Source organism: Euwallacea fornicatus, chromosome 19, assembly GCF_040115645.1.
Source record: "Euwallacea fornicatus isolate EFF26 chromosome 19, ASM4011564v1, whole genome shotgun sequence".
Lineage (NCBI taxonomy): Eukaryota > Metazoa > Arthropoda > Insecta > Coleoptera > Curculionidae > Euwallacea > Euwallacea fornicatus.
In genome coordinates this window covers 2,213,516-2,234,220 of record NC_089559.1, presented here as the reverse complement: position 1 = coordinate 2,234,220, position 20,705 = coordinate 2,213,516, and the positions used below count along the sequence as shown (strand labels likewise).

The 20,705-nt window shown below is 36.8% G+C and overlaps 1 protein-coding gene and 1 long non-coding RNA gene across 4 annotated transcripts in view; one reads left to right on the top strand and one right to left on the bottom strand.

Moving 5' to 3' along the window:
- Window positions 1–13,816, top strand: part of LOC136345452 (RNA/RNP complex-1-interacting phosphatase homolog) — a 50,088-nt gene extending 36,272 nt beyond the window's left edge. For both annotated transcript variants that reach the window (XM_066293778.1, XM_066293777.1), the window contains exons 6-8: window positions 4,350–4,399; window positions 13,120–13,227; window positions 13,299–13,816. In XM_066293778.1, coding sequence (XP_066149875.1) covers window positions 4,350–4,399; window positions 13,120–13,227; window positions 13,299–13,654 — 514 coding nt within the window. In that variant the 3' untranslated portion in view covers window positions 13,655–13,816. The remainder of the gene's footprint in view (window positions 1–4,349; window positions 4,400–13,119; window positions 13,228–13,298) is intronic.
- The window catches only part of LOC136345455 (uncharacterized), a 159,297-nt gene that overhangs the window by 5,990 nt on the left and 132,602 nt on the right, over window positions 1–20,705 (bottom strand). For both annotated transcript variants that reach the window (XR_010733145.1, XR_010733146.1), the window contains exon 5: window positions 11,546–11,727. This is a non-coding gene — a long non-coding RNA (uncharacterized lncRNA). The remainder of the gene's footprint in view (window positions 1–11,545; window positions 11,728–20,705) is intronic.

Genomic DNA, 20,705 nt, shown 5'->3' with positions numbered 1-20,705 from the left:
AATTGGTTAAAGGGGAGAAAAGTTGCCTTATCAAAAACCTAAAAAAAATGAGGTTTAAAAATCCCTGAAACATATTTTGGTTCTTGTATTGCTTTTTTATAATATTTTTTCTGGCCTTAATATTGGCCCTTTATCAAAACGGATTGCACTTCTCCACGGCAACTTTTAATGCCCTTTCATGTGACATTGTCAGTTTTTAATCCGACGTTTTGTCCTTGCAGAACCATCGTCAACTTCGCTTTCTTCAATACACGTCCAGATGTTCTGATATCAGATTCTGAGAGTCCCTTTTGTTCTGAACTCAATTATACATAACACTTTATAGTTTAACTGCATCTGAGTCCGTTTCCCGCTTTCATCAAGAAAATTCCTGATTCGTACCTGTACATATTTTTTCAATCTTTCAGAATAAACAATTAGCTATATCAGTAAAAAGTAACGTGTCAAAAAAACAATGTCAATCCAAATACGCCGTTTTTCCATTTATTTGTTTTCCCAAGCATGGTTTTGCCCTAGTGAAAATAAATAAACACCTAGATGACATAAACTGTGGATTGATGTAGCTAATTGCTTACTCTTAAAAATGAAGAAAACTGTACAGGCCCGTAATAGGAGTTTTCTTGCGCAAAGCTGAAAAAAAAGACTAAAACCCCATTAAACCATAAAGTGTTGCATCTCGTTGAATTGGGAACCGAAAAAGCTTTCAAAATCTGATATCAGAACATCCGGTCTGTATTTAAAAAAAATAAGTTGACGATGATTCCGCAAAGCCGAGACTTCGGACTAAAAAACTGACAATGTCGCGTTAAAAAGCATTAAAAGTCGTTGTGGAGAAGTGCATTCGGTTTTGGTACTGCTCCAATATCAACGCCAGAAACAAATAATATGAAATAACGAAAAATCTCATTTTTTCACAGTATCTCAAAAACCAAAATGTGTTTCTGGGATTTCCAAAGTCATTTTTTTTTAGACCTTTGATTAGGCAACTTTTCTCCCGCTTAACCAAATCTGTATCTCTCACCATTTCCAAGATCTCCCTAGTGTTGTTCCTAATCGGGGACGCTCTGCATTATTTAAATGACCTGGCCGAAAAGAGCCAACGGCAGTTTTACGGATAAGTGGGCTTTGTGGGAAAGCAAATCGCTCTAGACCTCGACGTTGAGACTCTGCCTCTTAACTTCCCACCTTGCACCATTAGGTATTCTCAGAATCCCCAACCAAGCGGGGCTGCCTCCTCAATTCAAGTCCACATGGGAGGCGATCTATAACCGGGGTAGGTGGGCGCCAGCTTCCTTCGGAAGGCCAAATGCATTATAGATTATTCAGGGTTAATTCAACTCGATTTGATGTCTAACTGAGGTCTCCAAGCAAGACAGTTAGAAAGGATCGAAAACCCGAATAAGATTAAAGGTCGTGGGGCGCCATCGTCAGGGTTCAGACCGTTTTATAAAGCACATCATCAGCTCGAACACCTAAAATGATAAAACAGGTCCAAATATTACTGAGTTCGTAGCGTTTAACTCCCAAAGAAACTTTGAACTCCCCCGCGGAGCCGCTAAATAACACTTCATTGCCGGCCAATTTAAAAAGCCGTTGGAGATCGAGGGTCGGGCTAATTTTTTTGGTTTATGGGGCTTTAAATCCCATGTGTTCTGATTTAGGTTATTGCCGAAAATGGGGCGAAAGAAACAGTGTTTAGAAGTGGCATAGAGGGAATAAAGAAAAACAACCATAATTACCACAAAGAGGCAGCTCTGCCCGGTAAGGATACTGGAAAGTCTGTTTCAAGGTATCGTGGACAAGGTAACAAGAGTCTCGAAAAGGCAAGAGATTAGTGACTTTGGTTGTCTATAAGTTTTCATCACTTATTACGGAACCTCTTCGCGACGGTTCTTATTGTATCGTAGTCTACGTGAGGTGTGCAGGGTGTCCACGCGAAAAGTTCCACCCCCTCTAACTTTTTAATATATTGAAATAGAAAAAATGTTTTAAGCAAAAAGTCCTTGAAAGTTCATGTAGTTTTTCAAAATATTCAACAGTTTAATACAGGGTGTTTGATAAACGTGTGCCAACCGAATACTTCATTTTTTGAACAATAGTAGTAGTCGTTTGTTTATGGATTGTCTCAAATTTAAATTCAATAGTTTATTGCGTTTATGATCAACATTTTCTACGGAAAATTATATATACTGAAGAAGAAAGATGCCAAATTTCGCCAGTTTACGTAAAATATGAGAAAAATGCTTCAAAAGGTATTTTTTATTTTTGTTGTTTTCTAAACCTAAAAAAACATTTACTTCTCAGCCCAACGGGAGTATGCTCTCGTATATCCTAATAGGAACACAACAAGTAAGAAGAAGTTTAAAAAAATTGAAAATAAAATGCAAGAAACGAAGTTTTCAAAAAAATAAAAAAATAATAGTGCCAATTAATGTAAGAAGGAATCAGAAAGTTCTAAATTATCATGAGCAAAATCCTAATGCCTCTTTGCGCATTGGAAGCATGCAAATGAATCTATCTAAGGGACTACTGCGCGAAGTTTTAAAAAAAGACCCAAATGACAGCTAACAAGTTTACAACTGTGTAAAAATTGAGAGATATTCATATTCAGAACAGATTAAATTGTTGTAACTATATGTTAAATTGCTTAAGGGATAATCCAAGTTTATTTTTAACAAATTTATGGACAGATGAGGCAACATTTTCGACTGCCGGTGTGTTCAACAGAAAAAAAGTGCTCACTTCGTCCAGCCGCAACCCAAATTTAATAAAACAAGTAAAAGTTCAGGGCAAAACAAATTTTCACGTGTGGCGTGGTATTATCAACAATAAAATTATTGGGCCAGTTATTGTTCATGGGACTTTGACGAGTCAACGGTATTGTAAGTTTTCAAATGAAGACATTTTTGATTTAATTGAAAATTTACCCCTTGATGAGCGTTATGAAGTTATTTGACAACAAAATGGAGCGCCATAACGGCACGTCTCTCGTGTGCGATTTCCTAAATCGGGTATATCAAAAATGGATAGGAAGAAACGGAAAAATTCCATGACCACCAAATAGTCCTGACTTCACCCCGTTGGACACCTTTCGTGGGAATATCTAAAAAAGGAGATAAATCGTAGTGAATTGGATAATGAACTAGATGCGATGAAAAGAAGAGTACCAAATATAATAAATCACATCAATTGAAGTGATATGATAACAGAATGCGCACAAAATTTTGAAAAAATATATCGATTACGTATTGAACATAGTGGATGAACTTTGAACAATACTTGTAAATAATAACAAAAACAAAGGATTAAATTTATGCTGCTTTAGTGTCATTTGTATTCACTTTAATTTTAATTAGTACTATTAATTATACTCTTGTCGAGCAGAAAAAAATCTTTTGAGTTAAGAAAATAAGAAAACTAAAAAGCGGCTCTTGAAGCATCTTTCTTATTCGGTATATATAATTTTTCATAGAAAATATTAATTATAAACGCAAAAAACTATTGAATTCAATCTTGAGGCAATCGATAAACAAATGACTACTACTGACCACTTCAGCCACATTGTTTTCAAAGATAAAAAAGATATATTTGCAGAACATCGCCATCGAACTATGTTGCGCGGGAGTAACTTTTTGTAAATATTTAAAAAAATCGTAAGATTTGAGGTGTGACTTCGCATCAAAACGTAGAATTTAAATATATAAAACAAAGTAATGCTTAATTATTCAAAAAAATGCAATATTGAGTTGGTACACGTTCATTAAACACCCTGTCTAAAACTGCTAAATACCTTGAAAAATTACATGAACTTTCAAGGACTTTTTGTCAAAAACATTTTTTCTATTTCAATATATTAAAAAGTTAGAGGGGGGTGGAACTTTTGGCGTGGGCATCCTGTACCAGAACTCTAGTGCCAAGAGCTATCCCACACAAGTAAGCTGTTGTCCAGCTGTTGGACAATGGATACTGAGGAGGCGTACCCGCCCAAGACCAATGAGAAAGAAGAGAGGGTTCCAAATCATCCCCTCCAGAGAAAAAAATAGATTGAGGGCAACTAATTTTCCTGTATACAGGGTGACCCAATGCAAATTTATAACTTGACTCTTGCTAAAATTTTCAGCATAAGATACAGAGTTTTTCCAAAGTAACAGTTTTTCCGTTTTGTTCTGTCAATTAAGCTTTACGAGTCGCTTGATATCAGTAATCCACACCCCTGATTTAGTACGGTTTCAGATTCCGAACATTATTCCATGAATTTTTGCGTTATTCACTCAGTTATGACGAAAATCGAAGGCATATGAGGGGGAAGAATCTATTTCCTCATAATTTCATAAATTTTTTTGTTGCAGGTTTTTTGATGCCATTGACGCTCACACCGCCAAACACAGCGACAACCCCGGTAAGTGTCATTTCATCAATCTCCACTCTACGATTGAATCGTTACGGCCCTGTCACGAAGAACAATAAACGTGGCAACTATTAAACCCCAAATCTAGGTTAGTTCCATAAATTATTGTTCGATATGAAGTTTCTGATATATAAATTTGTTATGGCGCGTAAAGTTTGATTTCAGATAAAACGCGATTTTTCAAATGGAAAACGTACAGCTCTCTCGAGTATAATTTATCGTCAGATAAAGTTAAGTGTCATTCAGTGCAGGAAAATTAATTGTAGCCGAGGAGTTAGATTACCGGTTATTGAGATATCAAACGAGCGTAATTGCGCCACTGAATTTTTGCAATTTCTGAAGAGAAGTGTTGCGGGAATTTGGAGTCAGGTCCTGTTTTCAATAACACCGAAAACTCGCCGAAACTTGTAGGTTCGTTGAATCGAAGGAGCAAACACTATCGACCCCAATTGATAAGTCTGATCGGAGTATAAACATTTATTTTGTACGTATGGAGACGGAAAATGATGATGTATGCTCTTCGAAGATACTTTAGTCTAGATTACATCGAATAGTCAAGAGGCCAGGGGTGGATTTCAATGTACCTGAACTAACCTGATGGCCGAAAAAGTTCGGTAGAATCTGGATAGAGATAATCTTTCTCTCTGTTCTGGCACGCAGTGATTTCCCTCGTGAAGTTCGGTATTAAAATATCGGAAGTATTTCCAGGTATTTTTTCACTTGAGCTGTGCACTAGTAGGATATTTGAAACTCCAGCAATAAATCTGAAATTATCTGTATGAACCTAAAGTAATCGACTGGCAGAATTAATTAAAACATCAGAGGATTATTAAAGGTGCTTTTTAAACCTGAGCGACGCAGCAGTAATAAATTTGAAGTACCTACAATAAGTCTGAAGTACCTATAATAAATCTGAAGCACCAATAATCAAATTGAAGTAACCTAAAATAAATGGCTTATAAAATACCAGAGATTCCTATATTTTGAAAAACCTATTGAAGCCCGAATGAAACACCGCCAATAAATCTTAAGTAACCAGAAGTAACTAACTCGTAACGCTCGATATAGTGCCATAGGTTTATTTATATTCAATTTCGAGTAAAGCGCCAGCAATAAATCCGAAACACCAGTAATATATCCAAAAACCACAAGTATTATAATAAATTTAAAATAATTTGAAGTAGCGCTTCAAAACCTCATTAAAATAATGTAGTTTATCAGATGTTTTCCAAACCTGAACGAAGCACCAATTTTAAACCTGAAACGTGAGTGAGTAATAAATCTGAATTAATCCGAAGTAATTGATCTCTAAAATTCGTGAAAATACTAGTAGAGATTGCCAATTACTATCAAAGTGAACGACCATTATATTTAAATAACAGTAATAAATCTGAAGAATCATTAATAAATCCGTAGCACCAGTAATATATCAATTGTAGCTTGAAAGGACTGCCGTGTAGGTTTAAAATATTAGGGATTTTGAGTTATTATTCGACGTACAGATCAAAATTTTATTGTTTATAAACGATCCGTGAGCGTTTATTATTTAGCTTAAAATTCATAGGCGTAGATCTATCTGGAGATTTAAATTTAAAAAAAGCCCTATATAAACGTTGATCAAATACGGTTTCCTAGGATTACAACTTCGACCTCTCTGCGCCGCTGTCGATTCATCATCCAAGATGCAATCTTTTTTGTTTATATAGAATGGCCGAGGGATTATGCAGCCTGAGATTCTTCGGCGTAGAATATCCATTTATCAGGATAGAATTTTTTCCAAGGGACGTTCAAAAAATTAATCTAATGATCGGTAATAAATTTGAAGTGTAGTTAATCTGAAGCACCAGCGATCGGTCAGTAGCGACCTGAAATTACTCGCTTTTACAACTAATAATTGCAGGAGTCCAGACCGCAGCACCAGAAATGCACCTGAGGGATGCACCAGTAATAAATCAGCGGCAATCTGAAGTAACTTTGACATACTTTTCAAAATGTGATTTTTACAAGCAGTACTAAATTCCAAAACGTTCGAAGGCCGTATACGGAACTTAAATTCGATACTCGATAGAACCAGGTTCAATAATTATCGATAAGTGCGTGTCCAGTCCTCCCACTTGAAAATTCTTTAAAAGTTATGAAGAATGAATCTTCAGCGGACCGTAATAGATTTTCGATCTTCACAATTATTATTTACTGTCCGCTTAATCAATTTCGAACGGGGAACAGGTTCATGTTACCTGTTTTACTGCAGCCAAGACGAGTGCTCATTTATATATTTTCTAATATAACGATTTTCGAAGCGGTGTTTGCGCCATTATTTGGATTAAAGTTACGACTTTTAATTAAAATCTTCAAGATTCGAGGCTCGAGTTTGCGTAATTTTTCATGTTTAACTCGAATTACTTCGTGAGATTAAGTTTCCCAGCTCTTTCGGATTATTCAAAGTAATGTTTTTTTGCTTCGTTTTGGAGGCGGCAAGGGAAAGGAACGCGCGCCGGCGCAAGGAGCAACCCAAAAAGTCGGAATTTCGATGAAAAATCGAATGGAGATCTCCCACTTAATAGTAGACGATTTACCAAAAAAGATGACATGTCAGTGTGACCCGTTAAAAATTCATGGCTTTTTTCGAAAAAATGCCTTCTTTGATATTGTGATATCTTGACTCTTAACAAACAGAAGCGATTTTTTCACTCATTTTCCATCCAGGTATCTGCAAGTTTTCGGGACCGAGGAGTAAACAAGTGCACTGGGAGGGGTGAAGTAAAACAAATAAAAACCTAATCGAACCATACCCAACCCCCATATGTATTTTAACTGTTTTCGATTATGTTGTAAGTCTGTTTTTATTTCGGATAAGAATGGCTTGGTTAGCTTAGTCAAGGTTCTGGTCGGTTTGCCTATGGTTAGGTTAGGTCTCGTTATACTATTTGTTACATTTTTAAACTGTTTTTTGTTTTGTTTACTCGACCCAGTATTCCTACTCACTTCACGATGCCGAGAGCCAGCAAATATAGTGCGTGACATAGCAAAGAGAGCACTCCGTAAAAATGGTTTCATTTAAATAATTTTTGGTATTCATGTTTGCATGTGGGAACATGCAAAACGATTAAATTTCCAGCCATATTTACCAATGTATTTACATACGAGTTATTACGAATTTTAGTTTTTTTTTACTATAAAAATTGCACTAAAATGTCAACAATATGACTGCAAAATATCATTTATTGGTGCATAGCGTGCTCAGAATGTGCTTTTAGATTAATCAAATATGCCTAGATGGAAAATGGAACGTAATTTTCATCAATTGGGCGGGTTTGAGAGAAGTCTACGAGAGGCTCCTCGGTCATTTAGGGAAATCGTCACTAGATTGCACAGTAGTGTGAATACTATAGTAAGGCGTTATTCGGAAAGGTTTCAAGGAGAGCAAAGAGGCTGAAAGAGAGATGCTGGACGATCCCGAAAATCTACAGAACGTCAAGATCGCCGCCTTCGAATTATGGTCCTAAGAGGCAGTCTCGTCGGAGACGTTGGCGGATCAGTCGTTTGCTGACCGTGGAAGGCCCGTTAGGATTCGAATCATTTATCGTTGGATAAGAAGTTTTTGACTAATTTCCTACCGTTTCCCATTTTGTGTTATCCTTCACTTCAAATTATCGTCAAAATCGATTGCAGTGGTGCAGAGAACGGATGCATTGGAATCCGGAATGAAATAAATCTTGTTTAGTTACAAATCCAGGTTCTGTTTGGGAATGCATGATGGTTAGGCAAGAGTAAAAAGAAGAAAGACGAGATCCTCAGTCTACGATGCAGAGACATGTCCTTCAGACTATTGGGATAATGGTTTGGGATACTATTGCATATGGTAGCAGGTCACCTTTGCGTTTTATTAGAAGCAATATAACAGCCCAGCGATATATCCAAGAAGTCCTGGAACCTCATTTTGTCTCTTATCTGGAAACTCTTGTTAATTCATTTTTCAGCAAGACTATGCACGACCACATGTGGCTGGAGTGACTCTAGACTTCTTTCAACAAAATCCAATCAATTTGCTACTTTGGCCACCTCGATCTCCAGACCTGCCATCGATTGAACATGAATGGGGTATTGTAGGTAGAAAGTTGTATAATTTCCCACATCCCCACAAACCCTGGCGGCGCTACGTTATGCTGTGTCCAGTTAGCCAGGAATAAGATCTCTCAAGAGGATATCAATCGCTTCATTAGATTTATGCCTAGATGTGTAAAGGAATGTGTAAGACACCGCGGAGGACCAACAAATTATGAATTTTTTCTGGTTTTTAACATTTAAATTTCTTAATTTTTTTAATGAAATATTTGTTTTAGTGTGAGAAATATGCATACCAAAAATTATTTGAATAAAACATTTTTACGGGGTGTTCTCTTTCCTATGTCACACAGTGTACTTACTACATTGAAGCTAAGTTAAAAAATTCGCATTTTTTTGTGAAAAATCACGTATTGACACATTAAAGAAACCGTTTTTTCAAAGAAGAAATCATTAGTGCTTGGTGGGTTAAAATGATATGAACTCACAAAAAAATCTTATAGTCCGATCCGATAGTCTGAAATATCCAACTCGGCAAAATAGATTTATTTTGCTTAATGTAAGTCAAAGTTGCTTTGACAATAAACCTTAACTTAAGACAAGACTATTATCGTGGTAGTCAAAATTCGTCGCTTTTATCAGGGACTACAGAGGGCTTGTCAAAAATATCTAAATAATGTAATGTGAGGAATTTTCACAAAATAAAAAGATACACATAGATTGGCCGAGTGTTCTTCATAAAATGGTTAGAACTTGAGTTAAGATAAAACTGTGTTCGGGATCGTCCATCTTGATTGATTTTGCCAAAAATTTAAGAAATTTGGCAAAAGTAACTCTTAGGTACATGCACCTGAAAACCAATCAATTTTTGTTTCTGCTTAGTTCCAGTCTTGCATTTGTAGCACCTCAGCTTTGCTGTTTTTGTCAAATAATTGTGACAATATTGCGAACGTAAATGCAGTGACAATCCTCCATATACAGGGTGCGTCGGGAGGATCGTGCCAAACTTCAGGAGCGTGTTGTACATGAAAAATAAATGTAAAAAAAAACTCAAATGTTGTTATCCGATTTTCGTTTGTTTACAAGTTATAGCGTAAATAAAATTAAAACATAAAATTTAAAAAAATTATAAATTTCATAAGAAACGTTGGATTGGTCGTGGTGGCCCTATTAGTTGGCCTCCAAGGTATCCAGACCTCACACCACTAGACTATTGTTTGTGGGGTTGGTTTAAAACTGAAGTGTACAGAGTAAAAGTGGACACTCAAGATGCACTAGTTAAACGCATTAGAAATGCTGCAGCTGCCATTAAAGAAAGACATGAAACAATCAGGAGGTGCAACGAATGCTCTTCATAGACGAAGCCGAAAATGTTTAGAAGTTAATGGCGATATTTTTGAACATTCACTATGATATCGAAACGTTAATTTCTGGAATTTCTTATGAAATTTATAATTTTTTTAAATTTTATGTTTTAATTTTATTTACGCTACAACTTGTAAACAAACGAAAATTGGATAACAACATTTGAGTTTTTTTACATTTATTTTTCATGTACAACACGTTCCTGAAGTTTGGCACGATCCTCTTGACTCCCCCTGTAGATTACCTTTATTCTCTGAGATAAGATGATGCTGAGGATAATTCAAATTCTTCTTTTTCGTGGTCACTTGTCACAAATTTAAAAAAAAAAAAAGAAAAAGAAAAAAAGTTAACTCAATGTAAGACAATTCCCGTTGGTGCCACCAAGATGGAACCTGAAAATGTTGCAACACAAATCGGACAATTTCGGATTTAAGGAGAAAATTGTCCTTTTTCATTCAGTAATCATGTTATACGAGCATAGTGTGTGCTCAGTACGGAATTATATAAAAGTGAGATCATTTACATGTCGCGTCTTTTTCTTGAAGGCATAAAGAGCCCCGCTGGCTCGTAATGAGAAATAAAGACGTGATAAGATCGTGCTCCATAATTCAGGATATGTTTGGTAAATTCGGAGAAAACGTTTAATATATTGTTTATTATGACTCGGTAAGCTTTACATTGCCGATCTTGAAAGTTTACATCGTTCTGATAAAACACGAGGTATAAAATATGTATTCAAGTTTCCCAACTCGCTTCGTGGGGGCCTCTTTTGTTGTGAGATGACGCATTGAATAGTTCTCAAAGAATCGAGAAAAATCTGTTTTTGACTTCAATCTTTCTAGCCGCACCCATTTCGTACATATCACGGCATAACACTTCGGCCGTGTTCACGTATTTTCTCAAAGGAAATTACCTCGGAAAGCCATAAACTATGCCAAATAGTGTGTTTTTCATCGTTTAGATGTCGATTGTGTAAGGGAGATACGTGGGTTATCTCGACAAAGGTGTCGAAAATAGGAAGGAATATAATTTCCGATAGTAGTCGTAAGGAATGAGAATAAAAACCGGATTATGTGGCACATTTTTCTGTAAATAAGACGTTATTTACTGATGCATTTGCATAATTATGTTGTTAGTGAAGAGTTTTATTGCTTAATCTAATAATAAAGAGGTTGTTATAAAACAATTTCCGAAGGCAGCGAGACATTCCTTACGCAATGGATTTTCCTTTTATAAAACGTAAATAATGTTTTATAAGAAAATAAAACGTTTATAAAACGTTTTATTTTTGTTATTCCCGATAAATGGACTATCCTGGGGCACAGCCGGCCATGTTGAGATCGCACAGTCTTATCTTAAGTGGAGATTAGCCGCTTTCACGATCATAGTCTAATCTTGCATTAAAATTAACTGAGTTCTAACGAAAATTTCCCAGTTTCTGTGCGGCATTTATGTCATTTTCGCACATTTTTGGGAGACCTATGCGAGCAACAACATCATCCGAACATAGTCTTATCTTAAATCAATACAAGTTGATATAATAGAGATTTGTTAGTAAATGATCCTTATTATTTTTTATAAATCTTCGTTAATCTCTAATAAAGATCGAGAAGTTCAAATATTAATAATAATAAAAATATTAATGTAAATGCTAACAAAGGCTTACCTGTATATAGTCTTATCTTAAGGAAAAATTTGCTGACTTACTGGATATTTCTCATTCACTGTCTTTAATATCTTGGCCCGATTCGATGATCAGAGTCGTTCGCCAGCCCCGAATGGTCTAGAAGAAAAGTCACAGGGAAAGTTCCCAAATTTCCCTGCCCACCCTGACGGACTGGGTGCGCCTGGACTGGACAGTTTGTAACGGACGGGATTCGGAGATTGATCTGTCGAAGAACGAAGCATTCCATTATTTCTGCCGTCTGATGAAAACGTTGGTAATTTAAGGGCTCCAAGACGTCGCAACCAAATCGCCATCGAACGAGTTATTGCAACCCTCTGTTGGTATGCGTTCGGAGCGCTCAACAGAAGCATGCAAACATTACTCTCCACGTCAAACACAATAAACTTTACGTCATAACAACTTGCATTAACCGGAGTCGTTAAGTAACCGAAACTAGAACATAAATATACAAACGATTGTATTAAATTTATTCAACTTAAATTGACAGTCGGATTTATTGTAAATGACGCGGCGCTTCGTCAGATGGATCGGAATCTGGCCATCGAGGCGGCCTCCTGACTATGAACGGTAATAAATGTAGTAGTTACTGACATGAAGTGGACACCCCGTCGAGCTCTTTTGATATCGAGAAATCGACCGATTATTTGTCGGAGTACACTCGACGAACATTCTGGGAGGTTTGACAAATTTCGCAGTTTCTCTATGGGAGAACCTCAACTACCGAAGCCTTAAAGCAGTAAAAAACGACCGGCTTCAAGCTGACAATTTGTCAGTATTAAATTCGGTACATTCCTTGGATGTTTCTTTCAAAACCTTAATATTAAAAAATTGATTGTTGTGCCGCCAAGAATAATAAAGGTCGTAAAACTGAGAGGCCTGAATGTAAATTGCCTTTAACTCTTTGGGTGTTTACAAAGTAACTGTTTCTCGGAATACGTTCGGGATTTTCGAAATCGAACTGTGCCGTGTCTTATCAGGCTGGGGATAACTTTCTTGAGGTAGAAAATATTTATGTCTTTAATTTTGGCTGAAAAAACGCGTGGGAAGATCATGATAATCTTACATGATATAAGATGACTGAAAAATGGCAAAATGTTATGTCAATATATGAGTTAAGAACTAATAAGGGTTAGGTCAAGGAGGAGGAAAATCTTCACTGTTGTCAACTATTTCACGACCTTGGTGTAGGTGTTTTAAGGCCCCATACTCAACCTGTAGAACATACACTTGAATTGGATATTCTCTTACGGAAGCTCTGCTATAAAATTAGATGTTAGATATTAGATTCAACAGCGAATGATCGAACCCTTGTAAGAAACCAAAGTGATCTACAATATTTGGTGGTGGGTTTGAGACTTGTTTCAAGCTAGACCGCAAGGTTTTTACTAGAAATCTTACTCTTAATTTCTACATCAAAAAACTGAAGCCATTCCGTGCCTCTCGGCTGCTTTAGAAAGGCTACTGCAAGGGATGTTCGGTCTGCATCGTGGGAACCCACCGTTAGGTTTATACTTGGCTTGGACACCGAGTAGAAGATTTGTTTGAAAGTTGCTTCAAAATATAAATTAGTAGAAAACTGTTTTCTTATTTTCAGATGCATTAGTCGGAGTTCACTGCACTCATGGCGTAAACAGAACAGGGTTTTTTGTGTGCCGCTGGATGGTAGATCGGCTGAAAATCAACCCAGAAGAAGCTATTGCACGTAAATATTCTTTGTCTCAACTTAGCCGCCAATCTTCTAAATGGGTAATTTGCCTTAACTCCCCATTTTAGGGTTCAACAAAGCCAGAGGCCATAATATAGAGAGAGAAACTTTTTTGTTTAATATTAGGAACACAGTTCCAATTGTGCCTCACACCCAAATTACTCCTTCTAATGTCCCATCATCGAGCGATTATCGATCTCCTCTGATTGATTCAATTTACGCAGAACCGCCTTCTACAAGGCGCTACAATGAAAAATGCAAAAATAACGATTATCCACCGAAAAGGATTCGTATTGGTAAAAACAAGTTTAAGAATCTATATAAATCGCATAGCAGACACCATGGGGCTAAAAACTGTACTCAGTTGGGTTTGAGTAAAAATGGGCGCGAAAAAACTCAAAAAAGGTCGAAAAAGCAGAGGTAGCTGTAATTAGTTTTTTTGGTTTGTTGTCTTCGGTCAGTTTATATGTTAAATTTATTTTTATCGTCTTCAAAGCAGCGCTTTGGAGAGTTTTACGTTCAAAAGTAAACTTGGGAATTCACTTTGTACAATATTAATTTTCGAAATAAATGATTACTAAACGAATTTTAGTTTTTTTTTTATTATTAGTGCAAGTTACGCCACTGACATAAGCGATGTTTGAAACTCAACACGTTTCACTGAAAAGGTTTAGATTTACCAGTGGAATTAAAATTATTTAACATGGAGGAAAAACTACAGGCTCAACGTCTATTTAAAAACAATGAGGGTCATTTTATAGCTACGTTCAGATTCGGGTAAACCACACTAGCCTGACTTAAGTAGTATTTGAAACTCTGAAAATTGTTCTACATAATCAGTTTTTTTAAGTCACCTTTTAAAAAACCACTCTCTGCGTTAAGACGACAGGGATTACCAGAAACGGTAGCATTCGTTCCTCATTTAATAGATTATAAGCGGAACTGAGCACGCGTTCAGGTTAATTCGTGTTAGTTCTGGTTGTTTCAGGTTGGTCGGTAGTCTTGGCCCTAATTGCCAGCTGTGAACTAAACTTGATAGAGCCAACATTAAAACAAATTTAAATCTTTCATTAACCATTCCAGATTTGGTGTTCCTCTATCAGTCCCTGATGTACGTTCCACGAGTAGTAGAAGTACTCTGTGATTCGGTAGAATGTAAGAGATGTTTTTGACCCTAATTTTCTTGACCAAACTTCTGTGCAAAACAATAGCTGATGGTTTGGCCTACAAACGGCTGAGTTGCATATCGTAAAAGAAACAGTATGTAGAATGCAGACCCTTGGTATACAGAGTCTGTAACCATTTTGAACCCACCGTCTTCACTTTTGGTTGTATTTGGATCATATTTTAACTGAACTATACCTAGTCACTAAAATTATTAATCAATATCGCGATTATTCAAAGAAACGATTTGACTTTTAACCCTACGAAGGCACTTCAACTCTCGTGGCTTGTACAGCGTGCAAATAAACCAGACACACAGTTCTCATCGCATTAGAAGTGTCAATAAACTTGTCTAGAGATAATCTCGAAAAAAAAAGAAGAAAAAATGTGGATTTGTGTCACGGAAATGTCTGATAGATAAACACTCTAAAACTATTAATACACGATACCTGTAAGGGATTAACGTTTATCCTTTATTATTTCCACACATGGATGTTTGTCACCGTGGAAGGCGTCAGTTGGGGATTTCCTAACTGTCTAGTTTCAGATAAAATCCAATCAAAAGTTTTCGTGATTGCTCAGCAAAGAATTTCTTGAGGCCAGTGGTGTTTTCCCACAGATCCATAAACAAAAATGCAAACGGAGCAAAAAGGCCAAATTAAAAGTTGTGTGAGATGAGCTTATACAGCGGACTGTATTTAAAAATTAACCATGGTTTTAAGAGCGGCTAAAGCGAGCGGGTCAAAGGCAAAGCCCCTACGAGACTTTTTTTCGAATGGTATTACCATATCTAATCGGTTGGAGAGCGGAGTTGTGGCCGAGTGACTGACCGCTCCAACAAGAGCAAAAGAGTTTTACTAGGGGAGCAAGTGGAACATAAATAGCCCCATTATAATATTCGAGAAATACACAAAATTAGTACGTGAAAAATGTGTAAGGACGATATGCGAGCAGGGAGATGATCACGATGATGACGATGATGATGATGATTATGATAATAAAGGTCATAAGGATGACAATTGTTGTGATGGTCACCTCGATATCGGTAGTGAAGAGGATAATAATCAATGAGATGCGTAAGCTTTTTAGAAAAATTGCTGCGGTGGCGCCTCACAAATTTGCATTTAGGGCAAAACTATTCGTGAAATATTGAGGAGCAATACAGGGTGTTAAGTAAGGACATGTATTTGTTTCAAAGGATGAATTTTTAACTGATTTTATCACAAAACGTTCCTATGAATATAGGTCCGCAATGGCTTTGTTTAAGAACTAGAGGGTGTTAATATTTCATTTTTTATTTGGTTTAAAAAATTGATTTAATAACATTTATGGAAATTATCAAAATTAATTTAATATTATGGTAGTTTTTGAAAATGACCGCCTCCGACTTCTGTACACGCACTGATACTTCTCAACATTGAATGGCGAAGTCTCTCGAAAACACCTGACGTATCGTTGGTTTCCGTAAAGGAGTCGATTATTCTATTTCTCAGTTAATTCTCTACTGGAGCTTTGTACAAGAAGTTAGAGGTGACCTTTTTCAACAACTATTATTATATTAAATTAATTCTGATAATTTCAATAATCGTTATTCATCCAATTTTAGCGAAATTGTGTTAATTGCAAGCCCATTTATCTTCAAAATGGTTACTTCTACAGACATTTTCCAGGAGCACCTTTTTTACCAAAATACAATTATTTCTATTGAGAAGTCAACGTACAATAAGCGTATTAATACAAAAGTGACATACAGGGTAGCACAAAAAAGTTAAAATGCGATGGAACCCTGTATATGGCGCGCTCTATCGGCAATCAAAAAATTACGACATTATTTGGATTTTGCGTCACAAAAAAACTCGTACGCCAATCTTTGTCCGAAAATTAAAAAAAAAATTCAAAAGGAAATTTCGACACCCTCTAGTTCTAAAACGAAGACGTTGCACACCTACATTCGTAGGAACTTTTTGTGATAAAATCAGCAAAAGGTGGTTCATCCTTTGAAATAAGTACATGTGCTTAATTAACACCCTGTATGCGAGTGTATGAAAAAAGTTTTGTATAAAATCTATTAATAAGTAGCGTCGATTTCTTTAACTGCAAGCCAAAGAAATGGTTTGTTCGTCTGACATATCCAGTTTAATTACCCCATCATTTTGAAAATCCACCCCCTGTCGATGGGGTGGGTGGTGGAGTATGCGGCAGCAACAGAAATATTCGGGAAAAATTAGTTTTTCGCAGACATCGAAAATGTAGCTACGTCAGAATTCGCCCCAGTTTTAGCTCCCAATTTAAATCTGAACCGTCACGTGGGTCTGCGCCACTAAATCGTACATCATACATATTCATAACCGACCATTTATATCCGTTTATACGTAGAGTGGTAAAACAAAAAGACCTGTCAACAAATTATGATTCAACGCCATGAATATGGTAATTCCGACCCGTTTTCGGAGGTGATACCTCAAGGTATAGGCCTAACAATGGGTCATTGTTTATGCTTGTTAAATTCGGTGTAAAGTTACACAAAAAGGGCTGGGCTCGGAGATGACAAATTTTTTAGAGTAGGGACTGTAAATTTCTATCACTTTTTTCTTCCCTGTAGGTAAAGCTGATTCAAAAAACGATCAATTTCTACACGAGACACGAACGTTAATGATCAGTTCACTTAAGTAATCTCCATTATTTAAATATCTAAAAACACCACAAAAGCCTCCATATGTCGCGTATAAGAGTCGTGAAGTGTACCTGAGACCTACGCAGTCGTATAATGCGTATTTAAAACTAAAATTATTCATTTTAGATATGCGTAGTTCGAGAGGTGCAACATGTATGAATGAAGTGTGAATGACGAGGTAAGAAAGTGAAAATACAGCTATTTTCGGTCAATAGTTTTGTTTTTCTGTTTACTCAGAGCGTCTCTGTGGGTTTGGGGAACAGAGATTGATAAGGCGTCACTTCTCAGTACTATAAACGAGGCCCGTTCGAGAATATTTCCATATCTATAGAGAATCGATGAATATTGATGGGGCAAGAGGATATTGTTCTTCTTATTCAACCTCTTGAAAATTTTTCATTTTAGGGGAACCTGAAAAGAAGCTCATAATTTTTAATTTTTCGCTCAGAACGGCTAAACAAGAGGCCATTTTGGAAAGCGGAAACTTTCCAAATAGAAATGAGCAAAATTTGGGATGAATGAGTCTAACGAAAGTGCCTTTAACAATAATGGGCTTTTTAGAGTTTCACCAATTTCCACATATTTTTCTAAAGTAACGCGCCGCAGTGTTTCACATTCAACTTCCACTATGAAAAACAATGAGAGACGATCTTTAGGTAAACTGTGCCATATTGATATACGAGGATTGTCCCAGAAGTACCCAACCTGACATATAGATGGCGATAATTTTGTTTAAAATTTTCCTACATTACAGAGTCTTAACCTTAAAAAAATTAGGTCCAAAGTTCGAGGGTGCTACATCCGATCTGTGTCTGCTTTGGAGCCGTTCTTCGTGAACGCTTTTAGAGATTTTGTTAACATGGAAAATGTCTTACCCCATTTAAGATGAAAGCAGAGTTAGATTCTATTCTGGATATGTATGTGGTTCTTTGTTAACAACTATAAATTATTGGGTGGCCGAGTTTAAACGTCGTCGTACGAACTGTCAAGACGATCTCCGCAGTGATTGACCTGATGACACGCCGGATCTGACCGCTCCAGATATTGTGGTCAAAATCAACAAAACTGCACCGATAAATAGATATTTCAAGAAGTTCACGCGTTTCGACGATACAATTGGATATGAGAAAGCCGTGCGCAAGATGAACCGAAACAGTGCCGTGAGGATGTTCCAAGGGAGTGTTTGGCAGTAAGGGGAAGTTTCGCAGTAATAAAGCCGAGTTTTTGCATCGATTGGTGACCATGAACGAAACATGGTTCCTTTATTTTACACTTGACGAAAGAGCAGTTAAAACTATCGAATCAAAGGTGAGAATCGGCTCCAAAAAACGCGAAAATCGCTCCATTTGTAAGAAAACGTAATGGCGTCAAAAACGACTGCTTTTGGAAAAAAAAATTGTTTTATCAAAACAATGCAGCAGTCCGCATTTCTGTCATCGCAGTGGTCAAAATCAATCAACTTGATTTCGAACTTTTCCCTCATCCACCCCATTCGCCAGATTTAACCCCCTCGGATTATTTTTGATTTCAAAACTTGAAAAATATGGCTCGGTGGAAAGAAATTGGCCAATAAGGCACAGGTGGGGTGCGAGGTTGATGTCTATTTTTGAAACATTCGAAGCTTTTACAGTAAACAGGGTATCGAAGTCATGCAATATCGTTGAGAAAAGTGTGTCAATCTCAAAGGAGAGTATGTTGAGAAATAATGTAATATTTTCCAAATTCTTTTTTTCTTTAAGTGTTAGGTTGGGCATTTCTGAGAGTATTCTCGTAGCTGTAGGTAAGAATTGCATAATAATAATAACGATTCATTAGTAATATTAATAAATAACTCATTCAATTCCACTCCCAATACGACATTCTACAGGGTGATCCCACACAAATAGATTATTTTTATCCTCAAGGTTTTTATTATCCACTTTAAGTATCTTAATTTGCTTCACTATGACGAAGTGCATGTTGAGTTAATTTTTCTATGCAATTTCTAGAGATTTTTCCCACGTTACGTTCTGCGTACGTTCCTGCGTATTTCTCGAAAGTGTTCGGTTCTTCAAAGTTGAAAAAGGCCGTTCGCTGACAATGTTTCATTAACAGGAAAGTCGCTTGTTTCAAATCGGCACGATTTTCTGGGAAGTCCGGGCCGTTAATTTTTACGCCCTTTTGGCTACCTTGAGGCGCCAAAGAGGTTCACGTAATTTCATTAAGGTTCCTCTAATTTACGACCCTGTTTATAGTCAAGTTTTAACCGAACCCTTTTAGAAAGCGAAAGCTTTGAATGTTACACCTTTTAATAGGAAGTCTTATCGAACAAGGCGAAATCCCATCAAAGGCAAAAGCCCAAGTAAAACAGCGACCCTGTTAATCGAGCAGGGACAATAAACTCTTCAGCAGATCGATATCGGTCAGTTTGTCAACTAAAATGCTCACCTATTATTCCTATGCCCCAGATCGTTCCGATAGAATCGGGAAGAGGTATAAATTGAGGCTGACGAGATTTTTAATAGTCTCAGATTTGTAGCTCTAAATCATGTCACTTCTGGTATGTGTAGAAATGATACTGAATCGATTAGAATTACTCTTTTATATGGACGCATTGTTAGCATAGATTTTCCATTTTGAACCTAAAACACAGAGTGTTGTTGAATAAGGGTCCGATATTTTGAAGGGTGATTTTTAAACTAGTTTTAAGATGGAAAATTCTTACAAGCAAGTGCCCCAGCTCGATTGGTTTTCAAGATACGAGGTATCAAATCTTTATTCCCAAAGGAACGGGCTATCGACCACTTGGTTTTTCTGCCTCTGTGGTACAATTATTCTATTTTGTTAACATATTTCACTAGAACGAGAAAAATTATCGAAAACATAGCAATACAAAGATCAAAAGGAAGACTCAATAAACAAAGAAGAGCTCTGCTGTCAATAGTACCAGGTCTACCGGTATGAAATGAGCGCTATTTTGTGAAAATAAAACTCCAATTTTAACAAGAAAAAAAAATTAATCAAAATATTGACCGTTGCTTTTTGCACATTTTGACCACCTTTCTGGCAATTCATGGATACCACGCCAATAGAAATGTGCCTCTTTTGCATCAAACCAATTAGACACCCAATTTTCTACTTCTTCGTAGGAATCGACTTGTGCTGCTCAGCCAATGCGTGTCCCATCGATGAAAACAAATGGTAGTCCGAAGGAGCCAAGTCTGGTGAATACGGCGAATGGGGTAGCAACTCCCAGCCAAGTGTTTTGATGGTATCCTGAACCGGTGTTGTTTTGTGTGTAGATGCGTTGTCATGGAGCAAAATTACCTTCCCGTGTCTTCTGACCCATTCTGATCGTTTTTCGATCAATGCATCGTTTAAATTAATCAATTGTTGTCGGTAGCCAACAGTATTAACGGTCTCACCAGGTTTTAAAAGCTCGTGGTGCACCACACCTTTCTGATCCCACCAAACACACAGCGTTGCCTTCTTGCCGAATCGATCAGGTTTTGCAGTCGATGTTGATGGTTGGCCCGAATCAACCCATGATTTTTTCCGTTTAGGATTTTGAAAATAAATCAATTTTTCACCTCCAGTAACAATTTGATGCAAAACTGATTTTCTTTCGTGCCTTTGAAGCAAAATTTCACAGGCGTTT